Source organism: Sorex araneus, chromosome 5 (assembly GCF_027595985.1).
Source record: "Sorex araneus isolate mSorAra2 chromosome 5, mSorAra2.pri, whole genome shotgun sequence".
Classification (NCBI taxonomy): domain Eukaryota; kingdom Metazoa; phylum Chordata; class Mammalia; order Eulipotyphla; family Soricidae; genus Sorex; species Sorex araneus.
The window spans coordinates 26422903-26450131 of NC_073306.1; the positions used below are offsets into that span (position 1 = coordinate 26422903).

Consider the following 27229-nt stretch of genomic DNA (forward strand, 5'->3'; position numbering starts at 1 on the left):
AATCACCTAAGCCTTGGGAATTACTTGAGTGGAAAGTATCAGCATCTTTCATTACAGCTGTCTCAGTACTGTTTAAGAAAAAGGCAGAACTTTGAAGGGGATGTGGCTACACTGTCACAGAAATGAGAAGGAAGGTGCGGCCAGACAGAGCCTTTGAGTGTAAATCCAATAGGAGCTCTTGCTGCTGCTCTGTTCTTTAGTTGCCCTTTCAAAGGCATCTCTGGGGATGGATGGCATCTTGCTGTGCAGGACACAGTGGTTCTTTCCATCTGTAAAGTGCTTCAAACCTCCAACTCTGTCACATGTGACCAGACAGGGGTCCCAGAAATTCTACTGAGTGAGGTGAATAAGGGTGTAGTCCCCATTCCTCTGGGATCAAACCAAGGTTCACAGGGGTACAAGATTGATCCAGCCTTGTACAGGTGAATAGGAAAGGGCAACTGAGCATCCTATACTCAGTGTAAGCCCAGTGTGCCAGGACTGCACCTCCCCTTGGAGATCAGGTCGTTGACCATCTGGCCACACATGCTGTGTTTTTTGTTTCACAGATGGGAAAGCCAAGGAGACTCCCAGATTTGCGTCAAAGAGCCAGAGGAGGCTGTACTCTCTGTGTCTAACCTGGGCTTCCACCACGGACAGCCCTGCATTCCTAGTGAGAGATAAGGGTACCAGGAGGGCCGCCTTCCCAGTGGCCCTCTCCTTGGTGTGCAGTGGGTGACGGTCTCTGTCTCTCATCCTTCATGCATTCTTCCCACAATACCTGTCTATGAGAACAGCTATCATGGGGCAGGGGTAGGGTCCCAGTTCAGAGACCTCACTTCATCCTAATTACCTCCTTCTTATAGTAGTCACACTGGGGGGCATTGGGAGTCAGGATTTATGCATATAAATTTGGGAAGTGACTGGGAAATTCAGCCCATGAACACCACTTTTATGGTCCATATCTCTTCACTGATAATGTATTACCCTATTTCCCTACTCTCCTATCTCCATCCTGCTACATGCACACACGCACACATGCACACACACACACACACATACACACACAGAGTCATCCTATCTCTTGTCTTACTTGCATGAGTTGTGAGGGAGTCTTTACCAAAGGACCCCCATGAGTTGACAGCCCCTGGACCTGGTCTGAGCCTGCTGTTTGGGATTGTCAAGAGGTTGAACAGGGGGTCTGGGGAGGTGTGGAATGTTGTCAGCCTGGGCCAGATATTTCTGGGACTCAGGATTCAGCACATCACCTCCACCCTGACCCTAAGGCAGCCCAAGTCTGGACCACCCTCTCCTCTGAGAGCTTTGGAGCCTTGTGGTTCTGGGTCCCTGGATAAGGCAGAACCACCAACTGTGCCCACTGTGGGCAGGAAATAATGGAGACTGAAACTCAGGGGCTACTGTAAGCCAAAAGTGGGAGATCAGGAAGAGCACCTCAGATTGTGTTGAGACCCCAGTTTGGAGGACAATAGACTTTCCACACCAACAGGACAGCAGGATGCGCCTGCCACAGACCATGGGCCTTCTGGTACTAGGAATGGTCCCTCTTATTTCTTCCTCAAATCCCCCAGAGGGCAGGGATCCCCCACACTTTTCAGACATGACAATGGAAACTCAGAGAATGGATATGGCTTGTCCATGGACAGACAGTATTCCTAGGCACTTGAGTAAGGAAAGGTTTAAGTGCTTCAAGTTAGTAATTTCCAGAAACGTCTGACCAGAGGATGCATTTACTAGTTTCAAAAATTCCAGATTACCAGGCTCTTTGCTGAAATCATAGAGATTCAGGGTCCTGGAGGGGTGTCAGAGGACCTGAGATTTTAGGCCTACCATGTGATTATTACTTATGCAGGTTTGGGAATCAGCGTGTTGAGAGCATTCCCGGACTCATTATCTCCCTGCCCTCAGCCAACCAGGAGCCAGACCATTCCCCCCGAGAAGACTCTCCCCAGCCACAATCTTCACTGAGTTTGAAGTCGGTTTCCTTGCCTCATTGTTGCCATAATGAGGTCCGTGTCACTCACCATTGGCCCCCATATTAATATCTCAGAACCTGACTGGATGTCAGAACCCCAGGCCAGCTTGCCAAGACTCCCAGTTAAGTGCCTTCACCTCTCATGTTTTGGGAGGATGGGAGCTGACCATCTCCATCTCCCTCACCTTTCAGCTCATGCCCTGAAATTCCTCCCTCTGTTGCAAATTTGCTGGGGCCAAGGTGCTAGACACATAGAATATGTCTGGGTGGTGAGGAAGCTGGGGGCAATTGTGTTGTGAGCTGTACTTTTGTGGGGAGGTGCATATCTGGTGGTGCTCAGGGATCACTCTAGGTGGGGCCTGGGGGACAATATGGGATACCAGTGATCAGATCTGAGTCAGCAAGTGCCTTACAAGCAACACTATCACCTGGGCCCCTTTATATGTTTTGTTTATTTGTTTGTTTTTGTGCAAGTTCAGCTTCTAGCAATTATATCTTTTTAATCACCAGGATTGTTCTCATCTGTAAGAAACACAATACATCCCAATAAAGAAAAACAAATAAAAAGTTCTGTCCTGAGCTGCTGCTGCATCCACAAGGTAGCAGGCCCCATCTCACCAAGGCCTTACAGCCCTAGGAACCGCTGCACGTTAATTAGAAATCCAGAGCCCTGGAACCAGGGAAATGACTTTGTGTTTCAATTTAATTTGTTCTCATTTTTTTTGACAGAGTCAAAGTTCACCTTCCCCGTTTGAGTCTGAAAGCAAATTATAGCTGTGTCATTTTTGTATTGATGTGTCCAGGCTAAAGATCGTTGGCAAAGATTTTCTTCTGGGAACCAGGGTGGTTAATGTTGTTTTCTTTCAAACCATTTAGCAAACACCGACTCTGAGCTTACTGTATGCTGAGGGCAGTGGTACCGGTCACTGGAGGGAGCCGCAAGGAGGAGGTGCAATGGCATGTTGGGGGTTGGGGGAAGGTGCTAGGAGGGTGATTGTTGCGCATGGGGCCATTGGACAAGGGCTTGCAGGGGTCTCTGGCTAGTGACCTGGGGGTGGTGCAGTGGTTAGTCAGGGAGAGAGTAATAGTCCAGGCTCCATGTAAGAGCCACACCTGGACTGTGGTACTTAACACCCTAAATATGTAACACCCACTTAACAGGAAGGTGCTTCCTTTCCATCTTCACTCCCTCCTCTGGAAGAGGTAGCAGAAGAGCTCTGAGCTTAAGCACCCTGGTGCCGGGGAATCAGATCCTGTCTCTCCCAATGGCCAACCATGTGACCTGGATCCAGTAATGGAGTCTCTCTGATTCTTAACCTCTTGCATCATGAAAATGGGAGTGTTAGGAATCAGCCCCTGAAGGGGCTAAAAGAAGAAAGGAATGAGATCACTGGGGCATACAGAGGTGGGTTCGAGAGGTGGAGGAGCTGGGTAAGGTCCACCACTCTTCGTCAGCTCTGGTATCCCTGGGCAGGCCCATAAAGGCCGCTGTCGTCCTTTCCCAATTCCCTAAAAAGCTTCAGAAATGCTCATTTTGATGAATGCCACACAGGCAGTCTTGCCACTGCACGATCTGAGCCTGAGCTTGTACCACTCAAAGACCCTCAAGCTCTTGACATGATGACTGAAAAGAATTGAAAAATGCACTGACTAAGCACGTCCTTCTGATTCACTCACCTTCCTCCCACTCCACAAATATAGTCACCGGGAATCAGAGGCCCTCTGCTCTGAGCAGCCTTATTGGACCACCCAGGGATGCCTGTGGTCTCCTCAGTCAACACAGGGCTCATGTTAATTCCCACTATCCATTCCCATCCCTGTCTGCCTCGCCACACATGGTTGTTGTGGGAGGGCTTGAGAACAGAATGGACTGAAATGATGGGACTCACCCCATGGTCCAAGATCCCTCAGATAGAAAATTTTCCTTCAAATGTAGTAGGTAAGAAAAGGAAGTGTGTTAATAAACTGTGGTGCTGGATGTTTTGAAAATAGTAGTGATTTCTAGAACTGAAAGTGCAAATAACTCTATTTGGCATTAAGGAGGGCTTTGAAGGAGCACCATGGTGAGGTGCTGTGAGAGGAGATGGAAGATGGGTATTGAATGTGTGTGTAGATGGGTGTGCATATGTGTGTATAAATGTGAGGGTGCGGGGGTGGTTTGAATGAGTATGTGAGTGTGTATATGTGTGTGTACGTGTGGTGTTTGTGTGTGTGTGGTGTGTGTATGCATGTGGTGTGTGTGTGTATGTGTGTATGTGTGTGTGTGTGTGTGTGTGTGTGTGAGCTCTCCTGCAGAAGGCAAGTGTGAAGCCTCTGGAGAGCAGCAGTCCTCGGAGCTTCCTTTCCAAAGCAGCCATGCCTTGTGTCTCTTCGCTCCCGTTGCCCTGATGTGGTGCAGCAATCACTCCATCACAGCACAGACCCAGGCCCACTCCACTCACAACCCTCCAGCCCACACCATGTCCCAGATAGAGTCCAAGGCAGAGCTCAGATTCATCCTAGAAGCTTGTTCCTAGCAGCCTATAACACTGATCTATAAAAACACCCTCTGGAAATATGTTCTTGTAAATTAAGCTTTTATATTTTATTTGAGAATGACTTCATTCAATCCAATTCTCAAAGCCATTAAGACAGTAGGTGTGTGTATAATTTTCCTAACTCGGGTTAACAGGGGTTTATTTCTTTAGTCAGCTGCAGAAATATCAATTATGGAAATAGATGCAAAGAGCTCTTTGCTTGCACCCCACTCTGCAGAGGCCCCCATCCCCCCACCTCATGTTCCCTCATACAGACCAGGCCCCACTGAGAGGACTTGTCAGCCCAGTGCCCAGTGGCCTATCTGGCTAATGGGATATTGACAACCTGCCTAGTCTGACACTAAAACTTCTTTCCCCAAGAACTTGGCCAATCCAGTTTTCAAGTAGCATGCCTCAGGCTTTAGCTGCCTGCTGTGGTCTTGTTCCTTTGTTGAGGGTGGGCCATGAACCCATTGGTGATGTTGTGTTCTAGAATTTAGTGCACAGGTAAAGAAGTTACTGAGAACTGATCACATGCTTCTCTTCACACTTGTATAAATCCAATTTATGGTGAGATCTTGGTCAGCTCACTGACTTTCTTGGAGCCTTGGTGATAAAATTCGAGCACCTTATTACCATCAGAAGCTACAGCGGCTTCAATGATGACAGTTCAGTTATATCCCCTTCTGTGTGATATCAGGAAGCATCTCCAGCATCTCTGTTCCTTCCCAAGATGGAAACCTACTCATTGGAATGGAAATTAATGACAATAGAGATTGTTGGTGTTAAGTGCAGTTGATGGTTGGTTAAGGCTCACGTGATGCTGTATATTTTAAACTTTTGATCCAGGACCATTAATGCCAGCTGGCTTTATGAGAGTTCATATCGTTTTGACACGGTCCTTTTGTTTCCGCCACATGGACGCAGCTGTCTGACACAGCTATGTTGATATGGGGACATTTTGACACAGCTGGGAAAACAAAACATTACACCTTCAGCTTTAAAAATAACACCAAGTCATGTTTCAAGGCGACATCTCAGGTTACTGCCCCTCATCTCAGAATGTCCTCTGTCCCACCCCCATCTCCATGCTGGCACGAGGCTCTGGGAGAGGGGGGAGATAAGCAGGTTCCAATGTAAGGTGGTTTTGAGGAAGGCAGTACAGTAAGGAAATAGAATGAGAGCGGGACAAGGGGGTCCCATGAGGGTGGGGAAGGGGGTCTGTTTGCTGCAGTGCTGGGCATTTCCAAAGGTTGTTTTACTTTTGAATTCAGCCATTGTAGACCACTTACAACCTAGTAAAATGTTCTTCTCCAGTTCAGAAAAGAAATGAATGCCAGGGAGAGGTGAGCATGCAGGGCTTCTACACCCCAACAATCACTCTTATGCAGTTGCTATAATAGTGGGAGAGGAGGAGAGGACAGAGCAGGAACCCTTGACTCACTAGGGGTGGAGTGGGGCAGCTTCCCAGGCAGGGGCTGCCAGGGAGCTCAAGAAGGAGTTGTGGATAATTTTTTGTTTTCTTTTAATTTTTTATTAGAGAATCACTGTGATGTGCAGTTACAAACTTATGAACTTTTGTGTTTACATTTCACTCATACAGTGATCGTTTACCCATCCCTCCACCAGTGCCCATTCACCTCCACCAATGATCCCAGTATCCCTCTCACCACCCCCACCCCAACCCCCACCACCCCACCCTGCCTCTGCGACAGGGCATTCTCTTTTTTTTTAGTTCTTTTTTTTTCTTTTAATTTTTATTTTATCACCATGTGGAAAGTTACAAAGTTCTCAGGTTTATGTCTCAGTTATACAATATTGAAACACCATCCCTTCACCAGTGCCCATATTCCATCACCCAAATCCCCAGTATACCCCCCGCCCCCGCCCCCCACCCCCAACTGTATAACTGATGAATTTCACTTCATTTTCTCTTTACCTTGATTACATTCCATATTTCAACACAAAACTCACTATTGTTGTGGGAGTTTCCCCCCAAAAAGACAGCCCTACTAAGTAAGCATTTGATAATTAGTTTTCCATTAAAAGATTGTATGTTTTCAGTTTTTAGAAAAGGTCACGCCGCCACGTTAGCGGCCTCACGGTTCGGATGTGTCCCAGTCCTGCATCCCAGAGCCGTGTTAGTTGCTGCTCAGTGTCGCCAGGGCTCCATCTGGAGAAGGTGTGGTGGCTGCACCTCCTCCGTCCGGATCCCCAGTGTTGCTGGCCCCGATTCGGGTCTGGAGCATTCTCCGGCCACGTTGCTCACCAGAATGCCAGGCTGCTTCTCTGTTGAATGTGGCAAGATGGCGCTGAGGGTGGGTCGAGGGCGTGACTTCCGGCGGCCGGGACCACTTGGAGGCTGGGCTGGTGCCACCCCACTCCAGGGGCATTCTCTTTTGTTGTCTCTCCTTTTGGGTGTTGTAGTTTGCAATGGAGGTATTAAGTGGAGAGAGAGTAAAGTGGAAATCATCTGCCACATAGGCAGGGGGAGGGGTGGGATGGGGGAGTATACTGGGGTTCTTGGTGGTGGAAAATGTGCACTGGTGAAGAGATGGGTGTTTGATCATTGTATGACCGAGACTTAAACTGGACAGCTTTGTAACTGTTCTCACGGTGATTCAAAATATAAAAATTAAATAAATGAATAAATAAAAGAAAAAGAAAAAGGAGTTGTGGACTAACCAAGAATGACAGCTGCTAGTTGGGGGTTACCATGTGACAAGAGATCTTATCAGCGCTTTAATTGGTTTAGTTGGAACAACATTCCAACAAGGTAAAATTGTTAATGCTCCCACTTTACAGATGAAGAGAATGAGATACCCGGAGGTCGAGCAACTTTCCCCAAACCAGGCAGCTAGCATGTGGCAGAACCAGAATAGAAAATCAGGGACAGTTATGCTGAGGTGCAACCACAGCCCTGTATTGTGTGGCCTCTCTGTGAGTGAGTGAATTGTGTATGCAGGAACACAGACTTTAGTTCATCAGAACATTATACTGGGGTCTACTCTGCTCAGTGGTTACTAGCTGTGCACCCTCAGAGAGTTTGCTGACCCCACCACCTCATTTAGTCATTCCTCAGTCCCTCCTCGCCCATCTCCACCCCATGGCTCTCCAGCACAGGTCACTCAGCCCCAGCCAGGTGTGTTTACTGACTGCATTAAGTGGACACTGGCCATCAGTATGGGGATCAGGGATCTGCTAGCTGGTTATAGGACAACTGTCACTGTGGCTTTACAGTTTTTGCATGAAGAGACCTAAGAGGTAAGAAGCCACAGAACCCTTTAGGTAGGGCAAAGAATCCAGAGAAACCCAGTGTGAGGTAACATGGTAAGCAGGTGGGGGAAGAGCAGATCAGGGATAGGTGGGCTGGGGGCAGGCAGGGTGAAGAGCCACACTTGGCTTCGAGGTACCCCAGGGAAGCCACAGAGAGTTGGAAGCATGAGAGTGCTCTATCCTAGAGAGGAGATTAAGAGGCACAGGAGGAGGACAGTACAGAAGACAGTTGAAATATTTCAGTGTTACTGGAATTATTTCCCTACTAAGTGCCAGGATGACTTCATGAAGTCTTGGGTATGCTCGAATTTGATTCATTATAGTCGCTCTTACTTCCTTTTTGTTATTGACCCTCTTTGTCTACGTTGGCCTTGTCGTTCCAGAGTCTGGCTTAACCACCTCTTGGATAGGGCAAGGCTTGGTTCATTTTTCTCAGAGCCCAGGACAATCCAGTTTCTCTGGCACCTCCGAAGATGTTTTGTTGAGAGAAGGAAAAAAATTACACTCTTTAATAGAAATACTTTTCCTTCATTAAATGAAATCTCCAAAGCCCAGTAGCATTTTCAGTGCTTATATAAAGATGCCAGTGGGGATTTGAGATTGAAAGTGGTATTTTTATACAAGTCAATGAAGATCTCGATAGAAAAGAAAGAACACTCTTCAAATCTAAATTCCTCCAGCATCCAGCAAGATGGAGCTGGATCTTCAGCTCTTCGGCGCTGGGCCAGGCTCATATCACTAGTGGTTCAACCAGGCGAACATTTCCTAGAGCACTTTCTGCACTCATCCATACTGGTTCTGTGTTTGGGAAATGTATTACAGTGTCTCTCCATGGCTGCCAGTATCCCACTTGAGTTTCGGTTCACACCTCAACTCTAAGAACTCTGGACAAGAACTGGAAAATGCCCGGAAGTCTGAATCTGAAGCAAACACATGCAACTGTGCATGGCCCACTCCCCAGGGTCATGTGACTGGGGAATGGGCTTTTTCGAAGAGGTGTCAGAGGAAGACTGGATTCAGGAGGACAAAACACTGGGTTCTTGGGCTAGGGAGATTTAAGAGCCTCTCCTGTGACTTTGAATCCCATCGCTGGTGTGGAGAACTCACTCCTGCTCAAATCTGAGTTGGAATCCCATGCCCACATGACACCCTCCCCTCCCGCCCCCAACCCCAGCACTGCTGGGTAAGGTGCTGACGCTCCCTAGGATGAGCATATCTGTATCCCTGTGTCCTGGAACTGAACCAGCTGGGGCCTGTTTGGCCAAATATTGCTGAGAGTGCCTTCCAGGCCCCCTAACACTGCATGAGAGGCATGAGCCCCCCCCCCCAATTACTGCCACAAACACCAATGACTGGGTTCACGTTCTAGCTGGCTGGTGCCCTAAGCAGTGCATTGAGATTCAGGTTACTGATCTGTGAGAGGAGGAACATACTGCACTTCTCACCAGGCCTGGGGAGCCTTGCATCAGAAGGTAGGAAGAGCCTGGCTAGGAAAAAAACAACAACCCTGTTCTCACCTGGCCGCCTATTCCAGTAATGGCATCAATACTCTGGCAATGGTTACTCTGGTTGCCTATGCCTAAGCAACCGCCTCCCTTAGCTCCAATGTAGTGGTTTACGATGACAATTTCCTTCAGCTTGATGAAATGCTGCAATCTGAATGTGCCCGTCTGTCGTTATGCTGTCTAGGCCTTCAACAAAGCTGACACATCGATGCAGATGGGAAAAAGGAGATAGAGCAGGTTCAGGGAGAAGGGGTCCCCTTGGAACTACACAGAAAAGTTTAAGAAGCACACGTTTTCTGAGCATCGCTCCTGTGCTGCTGGGACAGGTCTTGGGAGGTGAGAATTGTTACACACTAACTCTGGGATGGGTAAGATCATCACATAGTGCTAGGAGCACTGTAGGGATGGCACATATGCTCCTCATTGCTGGTTGCTTTCGTCTCTTTTGAGCTTCAGAGGTCCATTTCAAAGTCTCTTTCAGACTTTGGAGTCTGGGGTGTCCCACCTCACCTCCACCAGGCCCTACTTGTGGAAGACAGGGCTGACGGGGGCGGGGCCCAGCAGACACTCCACAAATGGCATCTATTAGAAGAAGGAGCAGGTCTGCGCTCTGCCTCCAGCATGCCTGCCCCTGTAGCCCGCGTTGCCCTGAAAGCGGGAGAGGGCTCCTCTGGTGACGAGCAGGCGGGCTGAACTCTAGCCTTTCACTGTGGAAAAATCCATTACAGAGAAGTCATTTGTCAAAGCCAACTGTTTTGCTGCTTTAATTTACATATTTATCAAGTTTGATTAGAATGTATTGTCTCTGCCGACTTTCATCCTGGCTTTCACCTCTCCTCGCCCTCTTTTCCTGGGGAAACTGTTTTTGTTGTCCTTGTTACAAAAGGGCATGGCGTAATTCAATTTACATTTGCTAATAAGCCTGCAACTGAACCTGGTGAGGAGTTTTCTGGTGGCTGGGAGAGAACTCAAAAGGCAGATCTCTCAGGTTGGGGAAAGCCTGAGCACTGGGTTCTAGCCCAGCAGGCTCATTCAGCCAAAGGGCAACACATGCTCTACAGTGCTTGCCTCAAGATTTCTTGAGCACCTTTTCTGGGAGCAAGGCACAGGAATAGGAGATGGGCAAGGGCTCAGCCCAGCCAAGGCTCACATGTTGCTGCTTAGGGTATAGTGGCCTCAGATTTTGCCCCTGTCAGGTCAGACCAAAGGACCTCTATTTGTAGGGACCATTGTTGAAGGTAAATTGCGCAATGAGTTAATGGACACCTACCCAATTCTTGGTTAATTCGTGCAAGATCCCTCTGCAGCTGATGGAATGATCCTCATTTTGCAGATGAGGATGTAAATAGTCTCAGAATTAGGAACACATGTGGCAGGACTTGGCTTAACCACTCCTTTGTTCTGGCATTCCACTTTAGAGCATAAAGCCAGGCTTGATCTTCCTTTTCCGTCCGCCTTTGAGCTCCTGGATGGCAGAAATAGCATCCAACTCCTCTTCAGATCTTTAGGGAGCCACCCTTGGCATGGGGTCAACGTTAGAAAATATGTGCTAAATTGAACTAAAAAACAAAATCCGTCACGCTCTGGCTTGGAGGGTTCAGATCATCCCTACTTCCTTCAGCGACCGCTGCTGGAGGCTGGTATAACTCAGTTCCTCTGCCCCCTTCAGAGTCAGTCTCCCCACTTCTCAGGAGTGGAGGAGAGCCTGCAGCGGACTTCCTCCCTGGAAAATGCTCAGCCAAAGCAAAGTGTTCTTATCTGTACTTGCCGCCGCTGGACATGGCCTCCTGTAATAGCTCTGAAGGCCCCACCTGGCCCAGCTCACTATGGGGTTGCTGGAAGCCTCTGCTGAGAACACCCCCATCCTGCGAACCTCATACCTCCCTGGGAAGAGAACAGACCCTTGCAAAGAAAGGGTCCCATGCAATTAACTCATTCCACCTGGGGTTCCCAGAGTATCCAACTCCAGCAGGCAGCTCTGAGGCCAGCTTTCTGGGGATGCTTTGAAATTCCTTCTGCGGGTGAGACAGGATGTGGCAGGAAGCATCCTCCTTCCCTGAAGATGGTCTGGGCCCACCCAGGGTGCTGCCTAGTCAAGTGGGCTTTAGCAACTGTTGAGCCTATCTGCAGGGGGTCGGGTTGGGACAGTGACACTGGGAAAGTCATGGTCCACTGTCTCAGGCCATGGCTTTCCTAACTCCCCGAGAGGCATCTGCTGGGAAGCTCAGGGCGCCCGCCTGCCTGGCATTACCTGAGGCAGCTCAGGATGAGGAGAGGAGGTTCTGGACTTTGGAGTTCTCTGACCTATTCCAGACTGGCTTAGACCTTGAGTCGTATGACCGGGGTGAGCTCCTTTTCTATGGCGATGATGTCAGTATTTGTTGACCGCTCTGATGCCCATTCTGGGCTCCCTCACCGCTTCCATTTATTTATTTATTGGTGGGGTCACAACTGGTGATGCTCCAGGGCTTAATCCTGGCTCTGGGCTCAGGGATTAATCCTGGAGGGACTTAGGGTGCCAGGATCAAACCCAGGTCCTCTGCCTGCAAGGCCTGCTATAGCTCTGGTCCCCTCCCTCATTGCCTTTTAATGCCAAAGGAAAAGCAGTTTTAATAGGTGATGGAGACATGTGAAGTGTTTCAGAGTTTCTCCTTTCCCCAAAGGCCGGGATTTCAGAATGAATTCCTGCCAGGAACATATTCTTCTCTGTGGTAATCTGTTCCCTGCCATCACATGGAGGGAAGAGCATCTGATCCCTCACAGGGAGTCTCCCCGCAGATGTGAGATTGGAGCCCAGCTGAGGCTCTGAGGCCCAGAGCACGGGTCTGGAACAGAGGGAACTGAAAATGCACTTTGCCAACAGCGTTTCTCCAGCTAACCCAGAGCAGCGAGAGCAGCTGCTGGGTCTTAGGTGAGACAGAACCAGCTTGTGGCTCTCATGCCTGCCTGGGCAGGGTGCCCGTGATTTATGGCCAGATTAGGGGTCCAGATGAGCTCTGTGATGCGAACTCATTCGTTTATTTGTTTGTTTGTTTTGTGTTCTTGGGTCACACACAGTAGTGCTCAGCGCTTACTCCTGACCACAGTCAGGGATCACTCCTGATCGGGCTCTGGGGACCCTATATGGGGACCATATGGGCAAAGCAAGTGCCTTACTCACTGTATTATTTCTCCAGAACCTTAAAATTTAAAAAAAAAGTTTTTTTTTTTAGTTTTGGGGAAGGAAGAGCTTATTCAAAGGAAGATTAGAGCTCTATGCTCTGGATGGACCTGAAAAGCCTTTAAAAATTAAAAAAATATATATTCTTTTGGTCAGGGGATCCTCCCAGGCAGTGCTTGGGGGCCCTAAGAGCCACTCCTGGAAATGCAAGGCCCACTGACATCACAGGGGTCTCCAGGGATGTACCTGTGCGGTTCTGGGATTCAAACTCAGGTCCCAGCACATGTAAAGCATGTACCCCTGGCAACTGAGATTTCTCCCTGGGTTCTGGTGACTAAGTGGACTGTGCTCACATACATGACTTTGCTTCCAAGGAATCATGAACACCCTCAGTGATGTGCGCAGCTGGCTGGTTTTGATCGTCACCACTGGCAGAGGGGTGTGCTGGCATTTGATGGGCAGAGGCTAGAGCAACAGTAACATTCTGTAAGGCACAGGACAGTCCCCTTCACAGCACCCACCCCATCAAAGGAATCCACAGAGCTAAGAAAATCTCTTGCTGCGACTTGTAAATGGGAGAAAGTTAAGTCTCCCTCTTATGGTTTATGGAGTGAGCTGGGGGCTTACTGTTCTCATTTTGTAGGTGAGAAACTGAGACTCAAAATGTGTAAGCGATTTGCCTAAAGCCTCCTCCTAGCCAGTGATCCGTGGGGTCCAGATGGAGTCTGTCTGCCCACCAGCGGGCTTTCTGTGACCCCTTCAGGGTTCAGAGGATACATAAGGATCTGTGTCCTGCTCATGGTCCTCATCCAGCTCTCCTCTAGGCCCATGCTGGCACTCAGTCTCCTCGCTGCACCCACTGGTTCTTCTGCCCCTGAGGAAGCTCCATTTGCTCATGAAAGCATAGACAAGGAATCTGCACCCTGAGCACGTCCCTGCTGTAATCCCCAGCTCCTGCTCCCCCTTTATTGTCAGTATCAGCAGCCGAGTGATATCCTCACATTACCTTCCACATGACATGTTTTGTAGGGGAGTGTGCTGAACAATGGCGCTGATGAAATTAGATCAGCACAACATTAGCACTAGGGTTGGCCTAGGACAAGGCACGGATGAATGGCAGCTTCTTCCCTCCCCACTCTGACGAGATACATCCGAGCAGAGTCTGGAAGGCTGAGTAGGAGGAAGGCAGACAGATGAGATGGGGGCTGGCATTCTAGGGAGACGTGGCAGCAAGCACAGGCGTGGAGGTGTGGGGGAATGTTCTTGCTAGCAGGGCTGGGGCAGGGCTGGGGAGGTGAGCTGTTACCAGAGTTGGGGTGCCATGTAAGGGAGGATGATTTGCCCTGAGGACAGCAGGGAGCTGCTGACAAGCTCCTCTTGTCAGCAGAGGGAACATGCAGGAGCTCCCATTTGCGTTTTCGAAGAATCACCTTATGTTGGGGGCATAGAGAGACCCAGAGCAAGGCTGTTCTGGTGCCGAGTGCATCTCCAGGGAGACCAGAGTTCACAGTAACAGCCACTGTACTAGGGCTCTTTCTCCAGCCTCTTGGTTGTATGGACTCCTTTGGGCCCCAGAGAAAATAATGACCTTTCTGTTCTATTTAAGAAACTGCCAAAGGGGCATTTTTGGACTTTCTGATGGCTTCAGGGACCATGAAGTTAAGGAAATGAAGAAGACTTCAATGTAAAAGCACATCTCCTTCACCTGTTGAAATGCCCCCCACTCCAACACACACACACACACACACACACACACACACACACACACAATTCCAGCCCTTTGCTCAAAGGACACCTCCCGATGCCAGCAGAGATAGGAGAGCAGAACTGACCATGTGAATTTCTATCCAGAGAGCCCAAGCCCAAAGAGCCAGTGCCCCGGGACTATGGGCCTTTTCTCAAACTCCTTCCAACCACAGATCCACCACTATTTGACCAAGTTCATTGAGTTGAGTCTCTCTCTCTCTCTCTCTCTCTCTCTCTCTCTCTCTCTCTCTCTCTCTCTTTCTCTCTCTCTCTCTCTCTCTCTCTCTCTCTCTCTCTCTCTCTCTCTCTCTCTCTCCCTCTCTTCCCCCCTCCTCCCCAGTTCCTCCCTCCACACTCACCTCCCCCCAAGATTATGGCTTAACTCCATCTCATTGTCAATAGATTTGATAATTTGATACAGTTTCTTAAAATCTATGATCTTGGGTTTGGGGTGTGTGTGTAATTATCACCAGGAGGATTAATTCCTTATCACTGTAACCCAACAAATTACTCTAGAATTCAGCATCTTAAAATCACAGACCAATGTTTAGCATTTCTCCATTTCTGTGGGTCAGGAAATGTGGAGGCCGTAAGCTGTGGGTATGGAGTGCAGTTGTCTTGCAGGACCTGGCAGGGCTCAGTTCCTTTGGCTGTTGTCTGATGCCCCTGCTCTTTACCAAGTGAACCTCTCCATGGGCCACTGGAACATTCTTGTATCAGGGCAGCTAGATGCCCTCCGAGGAGTGACTCCAAGGCAGAGAGGAAGCTCCAAGGCACAGCCAGGTTTTTCTTTATAACCTAATCTCCAGAGTAATGCCTATCACTTTCCTGGTGTTCCATTTGCCAGAGGAAGTCTGAGTCCAGCCTACACAGGAGAGGAACAGACCTCATCCTCACCACTTGAAGGGATGTGATCGACAAAGAATCCATGGGTACATTTTCAAAACTACCAAAGGACCTTATCTAATACTCAACAGGGAACCCGACCCAGTAGTGAAGAGAGTAAATTTGATATTCATAAAGATCTAGGTTTAACTCGGCCTCCCACATTTGCTACTTATACACCTTAAACAAAACGTCCCATTTTCCTGGACCTTCATCTCCTAACTGATGAAATGGGGATACGATGAGGATTTTGTTGTGTTGCAATGAAAATTCAGTCAGGCCCCACAGAGAAGGTGTGTGCACAAAGTAAGCATCAAATGAGCTTTACTTAATTGCCCTCATAACTGTACACTAGCGTGTGCTTCTTCACAAGAGACAGAATGGCATAGGAGGAGCATGGAATTCATTGTAGGTACCCTGCCTGGGCAGGACCTCTGGTGATGCCAATCATGAGCTGTAAGAACCAGGGCATAACACTACATACTTTTTGTATAGTTTTTGGTAAAATGGAGATAATAATAGCCAGTGCCTGGCCACCTAATCAATATTTAATAAATATTTGATGAATAAGGAAATAGTGTATAATGGAGGGGCATAATGATAAAGGGGTGTGTGTGTGTGTGTGTGTGTTTGTGTGTGTATTACACAAAGCACATCTGGCTTCACCGCTCCTATTCACTGGGGAGGCCGCAGTGGCATCCCTATTCCACTTGAGGATGGAACCTTTTATTGTGTCCTTGAGTGTCACCTTCAGCAGCTTCGATTTTACAGGTTGTTCCTGTCTCATTGTTCAGCTTCTGTTCCTCCCTGGCTTTGTTCACGCATACTTCCTCATCAGCCCTGCTGCCTCACCAAGAATATGTTTAATTGACTTTGCATGGGTCTGGGGACTCAGGGATGGAGGGGGCTGGGGGCGTCCATGTCACACCACCTCAGAGCTGCTACATTACCTTAAATTGATTTTGCAAATGAAAGCTAAAAGCTAAGCAAAGGCGACCCATCCATTTTGCCTAAAGATGATTATAATGCTCTTTTACGGCCTCCTAAATGACAAAGCAATTTGTTACCTGCCTGCATCAACATTTGCTTATATTAGCACCCGAGATGCTTGATTTTTATTAGCCCCACGTTATCATTTTATGAAGACGCAGGGGCTCAGTAAAATTAGTGTGCAAATAGGATGCCCATTTTGCATTTCCCTGTGGTCAGCAGAAATGCTGAATGCAATTGAATTGATATGGGGTCAGGGGAAACATCCATAAAGGTAGCCTTCACAGAGGGCTGTGGGAGTGTCATTCATCATTTCTGTGCTGCTGGGATAGGTGGGGTCAGTGTTTGACTGTATTTCTTAAAAGGGTCTGTTGGCATTTTGATATTTTTGTCTTTTAAGTAAAAAAGCAATGTAAATACTAAGATGCTAGCTCTACTTTGCCCAGCAATATTAGATGAAGGCTGACTCTCTTGTGTACACTGTGGATGGAAATGAGGCTGCTTTCACATCTTTTATAATCTTAGTGGGTCGAGGAGGAGACAGGGTGGGGACAGCAGCACCGGACTGCAAGCTGAGCTCGGCTCTACCGATGCTCACTGTGTGACTTTGAGCTTGTCCCTTCCCTCTGAGCTTGAATTTCCACAGAGTTAATGCTGTGCCCATCACCAAAACATGCTGAAGGTTAAATAAGGAAATATGTGCCTCAGTTTATTCATAATCCATATGAGTATTTTCCAATATATCTGTTCAAAGGCCAATTATTATGTACCTCTTCCATGCTGGATCCTGAGGAAGACATTAAAAATACAGTTTCACCATGTGGGAGGCAGTAGGTCTGTTCCATCTAGGAAACAGTCAGGGCTGACTAGACACCCTGAATGAATGAACATTCATTTATTAAGGCTCTATTTGGGACTGTGTTTAATGCAGGGGCCAGAGAAGGCCATGATGCTCAGGCCTTCACACACACACACACACACACACACACACACACACACACACACACATTTCCTGTGGTGCTCGGGACAGTGGGGGTGCATCCAATAGTACTTGGGGAACCATGTGTTACCTGGCATATAACCCCTGTACTATCTCTCTGTCCCCTTTTAAAAGGGGGTTTAAAAGAGCTCTTTTATACCAAACTTGTTTAAAGGTGAGCTTTCTCTCTCACTTACTCTTTGTTCTTAAAGGTGTCTGGCATGGAGCTGAGTAAGAATGAATTCTTGCATATTTGGGCTCCATTACCTACTTACTGATTTTTCAAAAGCCCAGAGTTAAGGAAGCAGTGACTTTGCCTTCCTAATGATCACCCCAGTAGACCCTGGTGAAGTCCCAAACTTCAAGAAGCAGGATGAATAGTTTTGCCATTCTTTATTTTAATCTCTCATTAGTGTGCCAACAGTTGGTGTCAGGAACAACATTAAAAATGACCTGCCTTTAACCAGTCATAGGGAATATTGTCTGCCATGGAGGCAGGGGGAGGGTGGGAAAGGGGGGTGTACCGAGGATATTGGTGGGGTGGTGGCGAATGTGCACTGGTGGAGGGATGGGTGTTTGATCATTGTGTGATTGTAACCCAAACATGAAAGCTTGTAACTCTCTCCTGGTAATTCAATATTTTTTTAAATTGACCTATCTCTAGCATTCCAAAAGCTGAAAGCCTGTTTAATTGTTTCTAGTTGCCCCCTTTGTGCCAGCTCATCTGCTAAGGTAGATGGAATCCTTCAATCCAACTTCCCTCAATGTTTATTTCTGACTTTCCATGAGATCATTAATCTGTCCTAAATCAGCAGGTCCTCCTGTCCAAAGTTCAAGAGCCTCCTCTGGACCTTTCTGTTTTGGGAATGTCACTTTTGTCTGCTGCTTTTATCTAATACTGCTTTGGCACAATGGCTCATTTTATTATGTAAGCCAAACTTATGCAGAAGTAGTATGAGCTTGGGCTTTGGTTTTAGACCATATTTTCCTACTTCTTTTCCTATCCACTGATGGTTTGCTACTGGATGCTGAATATGGCAAATTACATGTTGTTGGTTATTTGCATTTTTCCTTCCATTAAAAAAATTGGGTTTTGCATTATCTGAGTGGAATTTCTTTTTCATTTGATCATTTTGAGATTTACTTAAAATTTTGCTCATATGAGTCTGGAGCAGTTTAACCTTACCATGGAGGTATAACCCTTCTGGGTTCTTCACTGAATCATCAATGGGGACTACTGTTTTGGGTGTTCCCCAACCACTTTTTCATGACGTTGTTGACATTTGCCCTGTGCATACACATCTTGGGACCAAATAAAGATTCCTACAGTCAAGTCTCCTTTACAGATTTCTGGAGCTCTCTATGGAGTTCCATCTTCTCTGGAACTGGTACTCTTTTCCTACCTCCACCATCTTCTTTTGACTTTTTTGGGGTGGGGGATGGAGCTGGGCTTGGGGACCATACCTGGCAATGTTCAGAGGCTACTCCTGGTTCTGTGGTACTAATGAGTTCATATGTGATGCCTGGAATCAAACTGGGGTCAGCTGCAGTAAGAAAAGTGTTTTCACCTATCTATCATCTCTGACCCCTGCTTCTAACTGTCTGAATACAAATCTCAGTGTGACTGACATGCCTCCATCAGATATTCCTCTCTGCTGTTAGGTCTGAAGTCAGTCTCCAGATAAAATGTTCTGACAATCATAGGGCACATTTCTTTTGCTTCTCCCTTTGCATGGATTAATCTTGTACAGCTTCTTGCCCAATGTTTTAAAATAGTTGTTTTCTATACATTGTCTATTTTTAAAGTTGCACAAGGTGAAAGAAACTTGAATCCTGATATTTCATCAGGACCAATCTCAGCTCTACACCTACAACTATTAAGTTTTGTGACCTTGAACAAGTTCTCGAACTTCTCCAAACTTCAGTTTTAACCTCTGTAAAGTATTAACTGTGCATATTTTATGTCACCTAAAAATAATGTATAATGATGGTAGGATTCACATAAAAGGAGCTTATTAAATAGCAGCTGCTACTATTACTAGCATAAAGCACTTTCTTACTCTAATGTTTACTGAACCTTTACTGTGTTCTATGCGACATGTAAACTGGTTTAATTTTTACAACAGCCCAAGGCAGTAATTATGCATGTTATAGATTAGCAAATTGAAAATCAGAAAGGATGCATCTTTTGTCTATGGTCACAATCAATGGGTCTGAAATTTGACTTAACTCATGTGACCTTTTGACGTGATTGTAATAGAAACATAATCAGTTACACTAAAGAATGGGATTTACTCTTTTAATATTAGAGAATTAGGGACATAATTTACCTGTTCAACAACGACTGCACCTTGATAGTTCTAATCCAGTGATTTAAGAGGTCAATGGAGCGGTCCCAGACCTGCCCCTCCCTATGCCTCCCCCCACCTACACTTAGTTCTTGCTGGACTCCTGGGCAAAATTTCTTCCACTCTTTTTCTTACAGAAAACCTTCGAGAAGGGGCAGAGCAGAAGGTAGTATTTATCACTGGGCGAGTGCATCCTGGAGAAACACCCTCTTCATTTGTTTGCCAAGGTGAGTTGTGGGACCTTGTGGACACCCTGTACTTCTACCCTCCCTTCATCCAATTAAATTCACTAATTCATTTGTATTAATTTCAAGCAAGGTTTATTATCTATCTCACTTACTATCTATATGTTAGAACATATTATTATCTGTATGTTAGAACAGAAAGATAATGAACAGGTAGGACTGACTGAAGTTCTCTTGGATGTACTGATCAGAGGACACCTACTTTCTTAAATTAATTTTATTGTGGCTAGTGTTTTACAAAAATCCAGAAATCTGATTCCATGTCAATGTGTGTTAATAAAGGGTATTTAACTATTGCAAACCACATTGCCCAAAAGGTGGGGGGTCAGGGGGAAGAAGAAAAGCTCCTGCCATAGAAGCAGGCAGGGTAGTGGGGGTGGGGGATGATGGGAGGAAACCTGGGGACACTGATGCTGGGAAATGTATACTGGTGGAGAGATGGGTGTTGGAACACTGTAGAATTGAAATCTAATCATGAACAGCTTTTTAAGGGTCTATCTCACAATGTTTCAATAAAAATGTACAAAAATGGGTATTTAACTTGGGAAGTAAGGCTGGAAAATTATCTATCCATTATAGTTCTTCTGCTTTGAACATGAATTCAATTCCATGCCTGTCTATTCCTCAACTTACACATATATCATTCTAAATGGACTACAAAGTTTTTACAATTTTTTCATGCAAAAAGTTCTTATACAAATGTTTTTACAGATGTTCTCATACATGTCACATTGGCTAATACTATTCTAGGGCATACAACCATGGCACTAAATTTCTGGGTCATAGTATAGATATGTATCTTCAACCGTCCTGCCAAAATATACAACTTTATACCACCAGCAACACACATCCTTGCCAAGACACTTTGCATTTTCATCATCTAATGAGTGTATTCCACATAAAATACATGGGACTACTTAAGTGCTGGTCATTGTTCTAAGTTTCTAAACCCTCCCCATATTTTATTTCATTTGTTTTTATTAGTTTATTTCATTTGATTTATTTTAACTATGTTAATTTTTCCATGTCATATGAGTAACTATTAACCATATTTTCCCCTTGAGAAAACTGAATTTTGGAGAAACAATTTATCTCATTTTAATCTTGCCATGGCCATGAGGTTAATGAGATAGGGAAAAAACACCCATGGAGGTTAAATAACTTGAGGAAGGCAGCATGCTGCCTTGGATATACCAGGGGAATTTCCATTAGACTATTTTGGGGTCAAATATTGACTCTGCCACTTCCTAGCAATACAACTTCAGTTTCCTCAAATACAAACCAGAGTAGACTAATAATTCTTCTCTAGGAAGGCTCTTAGGAAGCTGGCACCGCATCTAAGTCCCTGCAAGGAATATAGTATCACTTATGTCTCTTACTTTCCCAAGAGAACCAGAGAAGATGAGGCCAGTAACCTGTTTTGTAAATGGCAAGACACTAGGCTAATAAACTTGGGCTTCTGTGCTCCATTGCTCGTGTTTTCCTTGTGATGGTGAGACACCGCTGCTTGCTCTCTTTCCAAACAAAAGGTTGTACTTCACAGAGGATAGTATTGTCCAAAGAAAAACTACTCTTAAAAAAAAAACTTTTTATTGAATCGCCACGAGATACAGTTACAAAGCTCTCATGATTGAGTTTCAGTCATACAATGATCGAACACCCATCCCTCCACCAGTGTAGCTTCCCATCACCAATGTCCCCACTATCTCTCCTGCCACCCCCACTCCACTCCACTCAAACCCCTGCTTCTGTGGCAGGCAGTTTCCTTCTTTCTCTCTCTCTCTCTCTCTCTCTCTCTCTCTCTCTCTCTCTCTCTCTCTCTCTCTCTCTCTCTCTCTCCCTCTCCTCTCTCCCTCTCCTCTCTCCCTCTCTCTTTCTCTTTCTCTCTCTCTCTCTCTCTCTCTCTCTCTCTCTCTCTCTCTCTGCTTTGTGGCATTATGGTTTGCAATACAGATACTGAGAGGCCATAAAATGTTTTGTCCTTTACCCACTTTCAACACACATCTCCCATCCCGAGCAATCTCTTAACCATCATTGATTTAGTGGTCCCTTCTCGATCCTAACTGCCTTCTCCCCCAGCACTTGAGGCAGGCTTCCGACCTGGACCAGTCCTCCTTTTCTCTACTTGGATGTTAATCTCATACTATGTCATTTTATATTTCACAATACCTTTAAGAGGCAGGATTGGCCTATCCCAACCTGCTCCAGCCACCTTCGCTTAGTCTTGGGTTTCTCACTTCCAGCTTCCCCTCCCCAGCACCGTCCTTGCAGCAACCTCTCCTAGGTCCCTCCTGGTTTCACCAACCCCTTTACTTGCAACCATCTGTCAGTTACTAAACTTGGCAGGGAACCTGTTCCCTCAGCTGATTGGATGCAACAATTTTGCCCTTATTTACAAAAAGAGAGTGAGTAGCTTTGCCATCAATACTTTCATCTCAGGAGTCAAACCCCAGTGCTTGTCTCCTTTGTAGCAATAGTCAGAGGATGGGGTCACCACCATCCTGTTTTCAGATGCGACCCAAGGCACAGAGATGGAGACATCAAGACCATCTCGGGGGCTTTCCATGTGTTAACCCCCACTCTTCCCAAAAAGAATCTAGCAGACGTGGAGATGTTTGACTCCATAGTCTCTTTCAGTCAATGTTTTTTCTGTGACAGAGCCTTTTAATACCTTCTCACTACGACCTTCTCAAAAGAAACTCCAAATCTGGCCTCGGCCTCACAACTTAATCCCTGAGGTGACACTTGATTCTACACTGTACTTTGCATTTTCTGCTCCTCTCCCTAGAGGGTTCTTAACCCATTTTTTGTCACCTGGCATGTACATACATCTCCCAGAGTTTATTCCAAGAAGTTCTGTTGGGCGCTTGGTCGACTCCCTCTGGCCCTGTTCTGTGCCACATTGTGAGCCTTGACTTGTTAAATATTCAATTCCAATTTTTTTCTTCCCCTCTTTAAACCTTGAGCTATTAGAAGTCTCTGGCTAAATTTTTGAGTGACATTTCCCACATCGGCAACATTGGGATGATCTTGTGCATCACGTGTGGCTGATATGAAGTGCCAACATAACACAGGCACTGAAATGCTTAATCTGGGTTCAGTGAGAGGGGCCTCGAAATTTCATGGCCAGCTGATAGCAAAAGAGGGCTTTTCATCTAGTCTGGCTACTTCCTAATCCTGCACATGCTAATTTGCCCCAATCAGGTATGGGAAAAGCTTCATGCTTGCAACAAGAGAGAACTCTGGCTACACTTCAGTAAGTGATGTTTATCTCACAGATGAAGATGTAGTGGTTGAGAAAAGTGAAGGTCTACCCAAGGTCACACAGCTGATTTATGGCAGCTGTGGCTCTGCAATCCCCAGCCCGCAATCCTGTTCTCTGCACCTGTAATTCCTTCCTGGGACTTTTTAAGATGGGCATCATTGCCTCATGTTACCCAGGAGGGACTAAGTGCAAGTCTTTTCCAAAGCCCTCTAAGCCACTGGTATGGCCCAAATTACAGCCTCACAGCGCCAGCTGGGTTTTCTATACCCAGCCCCTCCCTGACCCACCTTTTTCTCTTAAGACAGGCAGGGGCCGAGGTCTGGAAAGACAATGGTTTAGATGCCTTTGGTTCTGTTAACTCTTCCCCATTAACTGGCTCAGTGACCTTGAGTGGAGAACAGACATGTGAGGCCTGGTCGTCCCCATCTGGCTGGGACCACAGTTTTCTCTGCCGAGCTGCTGAAGCACCTGCTGTTGGGAATAGAGCAAAGTCGGGCCACCACAGAGTCCAGAAAGGGGCAGTGTGAAAGGGAATTAGACATTGGTCTCCTTTAGACTGCTTGGTGGTGGGGCAGCAAACTGTCAGTCACCCCTGGCCCCCCTGCCATTCCCAATCCTGGTTTCACCTCCTTGAGGACTATCTTGTGAGAGCTTGAGCACTTCCACAGTGGTCTGGGACAGATAGGCTCTAAAGCTGGATTCTCAGGGAGTCCCATGGATCTAAGTTCCTCCACTGACCCCTGATAACCCCAGGGGATGATCCTGAACCTTGCTGTGCCTCATTTCCTTTGTCTCAGAGGGAAATAGTCATAGGAATCCTGCCATCTGAGGTTGTCAGGAAGATTAAATGAGTTAATATCCCAAAGAATCCAGGTTGGGGTCTGGGATGCACAAAGTACAAAGTCAGTGTCACTAGGGGTGTAGGAAGTGCATTGAGCACTTTGTGAGTTCCTGCATCCTTACTTACTGCAGACCCAAATCTGGGTATATGACTCTATTACTGCAATTCCTCCTTCCTTCTCCAGAACTAACCCCCCACTTCTCTGTTCTCTGGAGACCACTGAAGCTCAAAAAGTTGACCATACTCAGCCTCAGGCCTCCTGCTCCTGGTCATGAAAACACTTTCCATCAGGGCCTCCTAGGGATGCTGAAATGGCACATGCAGCTAAGTTCTGAATGTAGTGCCTAAATGCAGGATTAATCAAACCAACTCCTGTGAAATGCTCCAGGGGCAAGACCTGCCACCTCTGGAGGGGACAGATTAGTGCTATGCCTTAGGATGTAAACAGGCCTGAGTATGAATTCTACTTTCACCTCTTGTTTAGTGGAGGGTCTTTGCCAAGCTGTCAACTCTCAGATTTTCTACTTTCTACATAATGGGGGCAGGTATAGGGGTCCCAAGGAGCTGCTTGGAGGGTTCTATGTGCCCTGCTGCTAGGTTTCCAGGTCCCCACCAGGGCCTAGGCTGTGGGGACATAACTGGCCTTCCCTCAGGGAGCTAAGTTTCTGGGTCATCCAGTGAAAGTAAGAGAAGAGGGAGAACATACACACACCTACACTTACACAAAAAAGCACATAAAAACACATGTCCTCACACATAGAAATGCATATATCACACACATAAACATGTATACACACATAGCTCATGCATTCACACCGACACTCTCTCAAACACACACACACCTATGCATTTATACATAAACATATACCCAGTGCACTCACACTCACATGTATATCCATGTATACTCACACATAAACACACAACTTATGCATTCACACATAAGTACCCCATGCACAAACATACATACTCATACATACTCATATATACTAGGCACTTATATGTAAACACACATACACCCCCGGTACACTCACACAAAAAACTACACACACACACACGAACACACACACCCCCTTACCAACCTCTCACTAGCACCAGAATTTCCCAGACCGAGCACAACCAGATCATCTTTTACAGTGAAGTGGTAAACTTTGCCTTTCCTCACTCCTTTCTTCTCTGCTTTTTTTCCCACCTCAATCGCCTCACCTTTTTTTCTCCTCTATCAAAAGAGCTCTTTATCCCAACAAGCTTCATTGTAAGCATAACACTGAAGTCCACTAATAGACATTGTTTGATTGATTGATGGGGGCTTTTATGTCTCCAAGAGTCTGTCTTTTTATCTGTGAAATGGACAGGGTCCTGAGGATGAGTGTGTAGATTTGAACATCTGAGCCAGACTCACTGCGATAATTAGAATTAGGGGCTCTTACGCTTAGCAGGGAGCAGAATAGGACCTAGCACCAGGCCAGAGGAGGGTCCAGAGTGAGTGCTATTGTGTGTCCTGTGTTCTGGGCACTTCAGAAACCCTTAGCTATCTTGCTTACAGCCTAGGCTCATATCACTATAGTATACTTGGCAAAGAATAGCAGTGATAAAGCTTATACCGAACTCTCAAGGGAAACCATCACACAGGCATATATGCAAGTCATTCTGCAAATCACAAGCAATTAGACTCCTCACTCTTCCCATCTTGCCTTCTGGGAAAGAGCACTACTTCAAAGCTAGTAGAACTGGGTCTGAATCCCATAGAGGCCCCAGTGAGTGAAATCACCATCCTGACCTTGCTTCTCTCTCTGCCTGACCCACCTTTGTTCATTCATTTTACATGTCTTTTGAGGACTTTCCCTGTGTCCAGCCCTGAGCTGAGCTAAGAAAACAATGGCGCAGATGTAAGCCTCTCTCTGCCCCCCTGGTACTTCTACCCTGAATTTTGATTATAAATCCCAAGCCCCAAACCACATTCTATGCTGTAGTCATGGGACCTTCGCTCTGTCCAGCTCTCCCTGGATTCCACAATGGCTCTTTGGGTCTTCTTGCTCCTCATTACCACTAAAGGGGCTTATCCCTCCTTTTTCTAGACATCCTTTCCCCTGACAGGTTTAGACAAACAACTGAGCAGTGATCATGTGTGAGCATGCACATGCCCCCCCCCCGCCCCGCCCTATATATACAGCCCAGGTGCCTGACTCTTTGCACGTATTAACTCATTAAAGGCTCCACAATATTTAGAAGGTAACTGTTTTTACTCTCTCCTTAATGGAGGAGGAAACTGGAGAACTGGGAGATTAAAGCCACAGAGCTAGTCAAACCCAGGGAGTCCTGCTTCAGAGTCTGTACTTTGAACTGCAAGACTTTACCCCTGAACAAGTGTCTGTTACTGAACAGAAGTCTGTGATTAACTCCCAAGCCTTTGTGTAAGACATTATAGCCTGGTACACCTTCCCCTGAGACCCCTTTAAGGAGCTCATTCTTCTTCTTCTTCTTTTTACTTTTTGGTCACACCTCATGATTTTCAGGGGTAACTCCTGGCTCTGTGCTCAGGAATTACTCCTGGCGGTGCTCAGGGGACCATATGGGATGCTGCATAAAAGGTAAATGCCCTTCCTGCTGTCCCTACAGAGCTCATTCTAACCAGTCCCTTAGTCACTATTTCCATGACCCTTACTCTTCCGCAGAATGACTCAGGAACCCCCTCGGAGTGCTCCAGACTCCCATACTATTCCCATTACAGCCTTTGCTAACAGGGCCAGGGCCAGGGAAGGTGCCTTCTTCACTTACTCCTCTCTGAATAGGAATGCCTTCATCTGGAAATGAATGCCAACTTTATGGCCAGCCCAGGCCTGGGACTGCATGTACACAGAGTGACTTATCAGTTCAAGTAACCTATGCTTTATCAAGGTTGAATATATTCCTGGGATCAATCTCCCTGTGGGCATTTAATAAGCCTCTGCTGTATGCATCCAGCTTTCATTTGAAGTTCTTGAGCTCTTTCTCTCCTCCACCATCTGCCTTCTCCCATCTCTGTTGAGTCAAAGGAGTGAGCTTGAGGGAAAGGACCTAGCTAACTCAAACTGAAGGAATGGACGATTTTAAGGGGTGGATTTTGTGTCCAGCAGGTGGGGATCATTCTGCCCACTTGGCAGAGGAGGATTTATTTACTTTGGGGCAGTCACTCTATGACTGAAACAGGAGTCATAGAGTGTCGAGTGGAATATGGCCTAGGAGACGACTGACTGTATCCTGGCTCCTAAACTTGCTGAGAGTGAGCCCAGAGGCTTTCTCCCCACCACTCAGTCCCAAGACCTAACAGAGACCCAGGCTCACTCACCTGTTTATTTGCCAGTTTATTGGCACTGCCACATTGGTATCCTTGTCCCTAAATACTATCATTTGTGAACCCCACTGCCCAGACTCCTATTTCCAAAATCTATTTTTTCTTCCTCTCTGTGTTGCCTCTCAACTGTTGATCTAAACAAGTTTGCTACAGCACATTCAATTTCTTCA

At 46.5% G+C, this 27229-nt stretch overlaps 1 protein-coding gene across 1 annotated transcript in view; it reads left to right on the forward strand.

The window, feature by feature from the left end:
- Window positions 1–27229, forward strand: part of AGBL4 (AGBL carboxypeptidase 4) — a 1336770-nt gene that overhangs the window by 1193210 nt on the left and 116331 nt on the right. Inside the window, exon 7 of the mRNA XM_004607339.2 lies at window positions 19515–19604. Coding sequence (XP_004607396.2) covers window positions 19515–19604 — 90 coding nt within the window. The remainder of the gene's footprint in view (window positions 1–19514; window positions 19605–27229) is intronic.